The sequence below is a fragment of the Octopus bimaculoides genome, chromosome 8 (assembly GCF_001194135.2).
Source record: "Octopus bimaculoides isolate UCB-OBI-ISO-001 chromosome 8, ASM119413v2, whole genome shotgun sequence".
In the NCBI taxonomy this organism is placed as follows: Eukaryota; Metazoa; Mollusca; class Cephalopoda; order Octopoda; family Octopodidae; genus Octopus; species Octopus bimaculoides.
Genome location: NC_068988.1, coordinates 51,600,554 through 51,608,082, shown reverse-complemented (window position 1 = coordinate 51,608,082; position 7,529 = coordinate 51,600,554). Strand labels below are relative to the sequence as shown.

The window sequence follows — 7,529 nt, the reverse complement described above, 5'->3', positions numbered from 1 at the left end:
TTACATTCATATTTTGAAAAGTTTTGACATTTTATTTTCAACTTGATAATTTCATTTTTTTTAACCTTTTTTTTTTCAACTTGATAATTTCATTTTACATCTTTGTTTGATAATCCTTTCTGTCAATATATATTTTCTCTGTCATTTCTTTTTATACAAAATGATAAAAAGGTATTGTTATATATCTGACCTCACCCAAAACTAAATAACTAGTTGAAATAATAATTATTACAGTAATCCATACTTAACATTTTTACTTTTATATTTTTTACAATGCATTAAATTTATATTCTTAGACCACCTGTCTGTAATTATTTCTGATTTTGTTTTCATATCATTATTATTATTTCAGGTGAGAAACAACGCATCGATCGTGGTTATGACTTTGCTGGAGTTCTGGAATGGTTTGCCGAAAGAGTTGATCGTATTATACTGCTGTTTGATGCTCACAAGTTAGATATATCTGACGAATTCCGGCGTGCAATAGAAGCCATCAAAGGTTATGATGACAAAATACGTATTGTACTCAACAAAGCCGATATGGTTGACCACCAGCAGCTGATGCGGGTATACGGTGCCCTTATGTGGTCTTTGGGGAAGGTCCTGAACACTCCTGAGGTTGCACGGGTTTTCATTGGCTCATTTTGGGACCAACCTCTTCAATTTGATATGAATAGAAAACTTTTTGAATTAGAAGAAAAGGATTTGTTTCGGGATCTACAAAGCCTTCCTCGCAATGCAGCGCTGAGGAAGTTGAATGACTTGATTAAAAGAGCTAGACTTGCTAAGGTAAGATCTATTTGAATAACAATTCTCTAAAGAAATATCTTTAGAGATCTTTGTATTGTTTGCAAATTACCCTAAATATTATAGTATATTGTTTCCCTCCTTTAGTAATGTTTAGCTCAGTCATCCCTGACTAAACAGAACTATGTTCCAGTGATGTGCTAGCTGTGACTAACTTGTCTATTTTGCAGCCATAGTATATCTAGAACTATATTATCTAATATGTATGAGTGGGTGTTGAAAGGTTCTTGGTTTTAAAAGTACCATGAAAGGCCTGCTTGGAGGCCCAACCTGAGTTCTTTTACTGGGCTTAGAAAAGCTGAAGGACTGCTGCAATAAGTGTGTGAATCTGAGAGGGGAATACATTGAACAAAATCATAATTAACTGGTCCTCTTGTATTTTCTTTTACCCAAAGCCAGGAACTTTCCAATACCCACTCATATATGCTGTTTTTCAGTTGGTAGTTTGTAATTTGAGGGTGAATTGGTTGATATTTCTAGTAAGATGTTTTATCACATGTATAGTCCCTCATTAACTTTTCCTTAGTAACATCGTTGTGGTACTATAGTCCAGTCCTGATTAAGCAGACCTATGACATGCAGGTAACTAGCAAATTGACTTGATGTGACATGCATTTGTAAAAAAGATTTGATGACTAATTCTGGTAGGTCACATGATTACTTAGGGATTCTCTCATATTTAGTAATATTTAATTCACTATTAAAACCTAGGATTGAAATGCCTATCTTTGTTCTTGCATGTTTAAAGTTTATTGATTAATTAGATTGCAATAATAATCTTGATTCTGTGATTTCTTTTGAATTTACGATAAAAACAGAATGTGCTAAATTTGTAAATGATATTTTCAGTTGTCTCTGGGAAATCTGTTATATAAACAATGTATCTTTAGGACCACAATAGTGAAATAAGACACCATTCTCTACTCACTAGCTATACTTCAGAGTGAGAAGCCCCACCACACTTTTTGTCAAGACAAGTATTTTAGTATTAGGCTTGTGTTCTTTGCTATCTTTTATCTTTTACTTGTTTCATGGTGGGGCACTATTTTGCAGAGTTTAGTTAAACAAACCAACCACGGTATTCTTTTTTTTTTTTCAATATGGTACTTATTCTATTGGTCTCTTTTGTTAAACCACTAAGTTGTGGAGATATAAACAAACCAACAGTGGTTGTGAAGTAGCAGGAGAGACAAACACACACACATTTACACACGCACTTATTCTTTTCTACTCTAGGCACAAGGCCTGAAATTTTTGAAAAGGGAGCCAGTTGATTAGATTGACTCCAGTACGCAACTGGTACTTAATCTATCGACCCCCGATAGGATGAAAGGCAAAGTCGGCCTTGGAGGAATTTGAACTCAGAATGCAAAGACAGACGAAATACCACTAAGCATTTCGCCTGGCGTGCTAGCGTTTCCGCCAGCTCTCCACCTTATCACACACACGCACACACACACACACACACATACACACACACACACACACTTATGACTACTGCATACACTCACAATGCATTGGTTGGGCTGAGGCTATAGTAGAAGACACTTGCCCAAAGTGCCCTGCAGTGGGACTGAACTCAAAACCATGTGCTTTCAAATGAGCTTCTTAACCACACAGCCATGCCTTGGTCTTTTTAAAACTCCCACTAACATCAGGTACAAGCACACATCTTATAATCTTCCAGGTGTTTATATATTCAACTTGATTGGAAAGTAAAAAGATTAACATTATTAAATATTTCTGACATTTCATACATCAATAGAATTACATCGATGCCTTCATCTGTACTGATTGTTTTACTGTATATCTAGTCCGCAGTTATGTGTGTTTGTGTGTGTGTATATCTGTGTAAATATATTTCTATTTCTATTTACTGGCTTCCATCACTGGACAGCAGCCAATGTCAAGTGTTTTAGTCAGTCATATAAATCTCGGGGCTTATTTTGGTCTGCTACTTGTTTTACTGATTTGAATTTGTTGAATCACTAGTTTACAGACTACAAAGCAGTACATCATCATCACCATTTAATGTTCTCTTTCTGTGCTGGCATGGGTTGGACATTTTGACATGGAGCTGGCTAGGAGGGAGCTGTCTACACTCCAACTGTTTGTTGTGGCATGGTTTCTATGGCTGGATGCCCTTCCTGATGCCAACTACGTAGCAGTGTGCTGGGTGCTTTTTACATGCCACCAGTACAGGTGTGTTTACATTATTTTTTATACCAGTGTAAAACCTAGACACACAAACAAGCATGCACAATCACACACACACACACACACACTCACACGATGGCCTTTCTAAACAGTTTCTGTCTACCAAATTTTACGTTTTGGTCAAGCTACAACTGCAGACAGAAGGCAGTCATCCAAGTTAGCATTTAGTAAGATTGAACCTGGAACCACATCATTGCAAAGCAAGCTTTTTTGTCACTCACCATACCTGTGTGTATAGATTTGTACACAATATGCACAATGTGCATGTATATCTTACAAACATTGTGTGTACACACACACACACACACACACACACACAAGTCTTGTACCTGCAAGCCCATTAGGCTGTATCCTATTCCAGTTTCCATAATGTTTGATGGATTGTGAGTACAAGATCACTCCTGTGAACAGGGCATGAGACCATCATGGAGTTAACACTGCAGCTGTTACTGGTACTCGTTTTCAGTTGAGTGAAATTGAAGCAAAGTGTAAATGGAGTGCTTTGTTCAAAGTCCCATTGCCCCACCCACTTCTGGAATTGAACTCCTTACTTTATGATCATGACCTGAATACTTTAACCACTTGACCTTATACCTTCACTGTGTTTGTGTGGAATGCTGTTACACTGATTTCTGAAAATCTGCTATTGGAAAGATACTATCAAAATTACGACTGTTAAGAATTTGTTTAAAAAATTGTGTACTGTTAAGGCTTATTATGAAGAATTGTCTTTTGGAGCTCTATTTCTTCACCTAATCTAGACATGTTAGTTTTGCAGAATTTGTCACATGTCTGAGAATGTGCTAGATTTGCTACATGTGGCATCTACTCTACTTCTCACCATGTAACACAGTTGGAGTGGGTGTAACCAAAACATAGCTAGTAGCAGATTTTGTGTGTGTGTGTGTGTGTATATATATATATATATATATATATATATATATATAGATATATGTATATGTATATATATAGATATATGTATATGGAGAGAGAGAGTGTGTATATATATATGTGTGTGTGTGTGTGTGTGTGTATTATATATATATATATATATATATATGTGTGTGTGTGTTGCCTGTCTTTTAGTTGTTGCTAGCAATTCATTTAATCTCCTCCCACACTTTCAGCAACGTTTTTTCTATTAAGTTGGATTTTTTGAAAAGTTTTGTTTCCCCCCACCCCTATTTCCTCTCTCTCAGTAACTAGACATTCCACCAAACTTTTCAGCTAAAATAATTCTGTACACCAATTCTCTGCTACCATTTCCATTATTTTTTTTCATCCTTTTTTTAAGGCTGTTTATTTTCATATTCCTCACCAGTAAACCATTCCCCATGACCACCACTATCTGCTGTCTTTTATTTTGCTGTGTAGAAGCAGTTTCCCAGTAATGGTGTAGTTTTTTTTTTTTTATTATTATTATTATTATCATCTCTTGTTTTGATTTGTTTTTTCCTCACTGTCAGAAAATGTCTCTCATTTCCTTTGCTGGTGCCATGCATGAGAACTGTCACTTGTCTAAACATACGTCTGTTTCTTAACACTACATTTGGTACAGTCTGTGTCACAGTTGTTATTGATGTTGGGGGTGGTATATGGTACTCATAACAGTTAAGGCTAACTAATGGCAATTTTTTTTTCTGCAAATTCTTGAACCAGTCACACCTTGTTTGGACTCTATATCAAATCCTAGATGTTTATTATCAGGCACTTTTAAATTCATTTTGCTTGAAAGAGGTTTGAAAATTTCTGGTTGTTTAAATTTCACTTTGTTTCTGAGTGTCTCTTCCAAATATGTTCTCATTGAATATGAAAGCTATTTCATTAAATTCTTTTACTAATACCTAGCTGTATGCTTGAAGTTGCTTATCCTTTGTTAAGTTTTGATAAACAGATCACAACTATTAATCTCTGATCATGCCCATCTTGTAGGAGAAACCCTCAATAGCAGCCAATTGTAGTCAACCATCTGTTTTTTAATGGTCAGCTTTGTCAGAGCTCTCTAACAATCATACTATAAAGGTTTATTTCATAGTAAGTGTTTATTTAATATATTAATTTTATTTTCTCTTAGAAATCTGTGTTGATTCTTTAACTTATCAAGAGGTGTTAACAAATTAAGACAGATTGCTATGTTGACGAGGTAGACTAATTGCTAGTTTGTATAATATAATAATGAAAGATTTATTTTTAAAAAAAATCCTTGTACATTAATCAAGGTGGGGTTATTAATTCAATTACTAATCTTTGTGTATTTACACAATACTTGTGATGAAATGTATACTGCTTCTGTTTCATTTAATTTTGCAATTACTGACAAATTTAGTAAAATAACTTTGTTGATATTAAGCTTGTGTTTGAAACAGAAAGTAACAAGAATTTGTGATGGATGGTTTTAATTTAGATAACTTTAAAATGGGAAGCTTGTATCATAGAACTTAGGGTGGTGTCAGGTGGGTTGGTATCAAAAGGGTCAAGTGAGTTGGTATCAAAAGGGTCAGGTGAGTTGGTATCAAAAGGGTCAGGTGGGTTGGTATCAAAAGGGTCAGGTGAGTTGGTATCAAGATAACATAGATTACTCTTAACAAGATTACCCTGCTTACTCTTAGCAAGATTAAAGGAAAATAATATTCTTAGTCCAGTTCAGAGTATGTGGAGTGATTAATCTTAAGTTGACTAAGAACTGAAACCTATAGCATTTTTGTATCCCCATTTTTTTTTTATAAATCCATCTTTTCTATATTTATATAGTTCTTGTTCTTAATAGTTTTTTTATGAATTAGCAGAAAAGAAAACATCGGGGTAGCAAGCACTTTGATTCACTGTTCAGCGTTCTCTTGTATATTTTGAGGAACAGTTTCCTATAACGTATCTATAGCATCTGTTTATAATAGGGTTAAATGTGTTGTGGGTATTTAGCTTCAGTAAAAGGTTTAAGGTCTGTTATTTTTAGATATCACTAAAATAAGGGAATGTTAGCCTCTTTTATGTATACATAGCTATGAGTGCATGTACATAGACTAACACTACTTCATATATTTATGGGGGTGGATATGGTTCACTATTGTTCCATTATGACCATTATTCAACTTTGTGCCCGCTAGTAGCTTTCAGATGTCATTTCTAAGAAATACACACATACACAGAGCAACACACATACACAGAGCAACACACACACACAGAGCAACACACACACACACAGAAGCTCTTATATGTGATTCGAGAACTTACTCGTGTGTGTGTGTGTGTGTGTGTAATGGGTATAAATATTTGTGAGGTTATGTTAATTACATTTGCCGTCACTGTTACCATGTGTTGAACAAATGATAAATCTTTATGTGCCTATTATCATAATCACTGACATAATGAGCTACGACAATTGAGTAGATAAGCATCACTGTTTGGTCCTGGCACAGTGGGTGCACATGTACATCTAGGAACTATTTGTACATGTTTTCTAATTATTTCATACTTTAAGGAGTTAAAACAGTTATCACACCAGAAGGGGACAATTTGACTGACTAATTTCTTACATCTCTGCTGTCTTTGTATCTTTAATAACTTCAACATCTTAATATCCTGTTATTTGTTTAAGTAGAGCATGTATTTGTCAAATCTAACTCCACCTACTTAGAGACATTTATTCATTTAGTTTCAGTGTACAGTATTACAGTCATTTATCTGGCTGATTTCAACTTGTACTTTTGTATTGAATAATTTCTTAAAAGCAACTGTATGTTAAGCTCTTCCTGCTCTCGTGATGTAAGTTGTGGTTTAACCCCAGATTATCCTGCATCAAGCAGACAGACTGATGATGATAGGCATTCCATGTGAGATCATATATTTTTTACTCCAGATTAATTATTCCTGAAATTACATTAGCCAATATGTTTTTTTTTTTCTTAACAACGGAGTGGAACTTAAGAGATTTTGCTGCTGTTTCTAGCAAGTTGAGTAGCCACTTAGAAGCCCCTTTAGTCTGGGTTGTAGGCCTCACATATCACTCACTTTAACACTTCCACCAGGTCCCTGGATGTATTTTGCAGTTCACTTGCCCTAAAAATCTTCTCTCCACACCCATGTTTTCCTACTCAAGCTTAGTATTTATCATGTTTATTTATGCATAATATGCCCTTGTTTGAAGTACACATACCATTAATTCTTAGTACCACTAATTATGGGCTTTGAAATTGTGGGGAAAAAATCTCTCTTTCCTGCAATGATACCCCACTTTTTTTTTATGTAGTATTATGATGTATAGAAATGTTTTACCGTTTTCATCATTTAACATCCATTTTCCATGCTGGCATGTGTTGGCTGGTCTGACAGGACCTGATGTGTCTCAAGGATTGCATTGAGTTCCAGTGTCTGCTTTGGCAGAGTTCTTATGGCTGGATGCCCTTCCTAATGCCAACCACTTTACTGCATGGGCTGGGTGCTTTTTTTCATGCCACCTGCACTATTCAGGCTGCTCTGCAGTTTGCAAGACTATGAACCCTGGGGTG

General features: G+C 35.3%; 1 protein-coding gene across 2 annotated transcripts in view; it reads left to right on the top strand.

Moving 5' to 3' along the window:
• The window catches only part of LOC106867255 (EH domain-containing protein 3), a 94,962-nt gene that overhangs the window by 79,272 nt on the left and 8,161 nt on the right, over positions 1 to 7,529 (top strand). For both annotated transcript variants that reach the window (XM_014912067.2, XM_014912068.2), the window contains one exon: positions 353 to 789. In XM_014912067.2, coding sequence (XP_014767553.1) covers positions 353 to 789 — 437 coding nt within the window. The remainder of the gene's footprint in view (positions 1 to 352; positions 790 to 7,529) is intronic.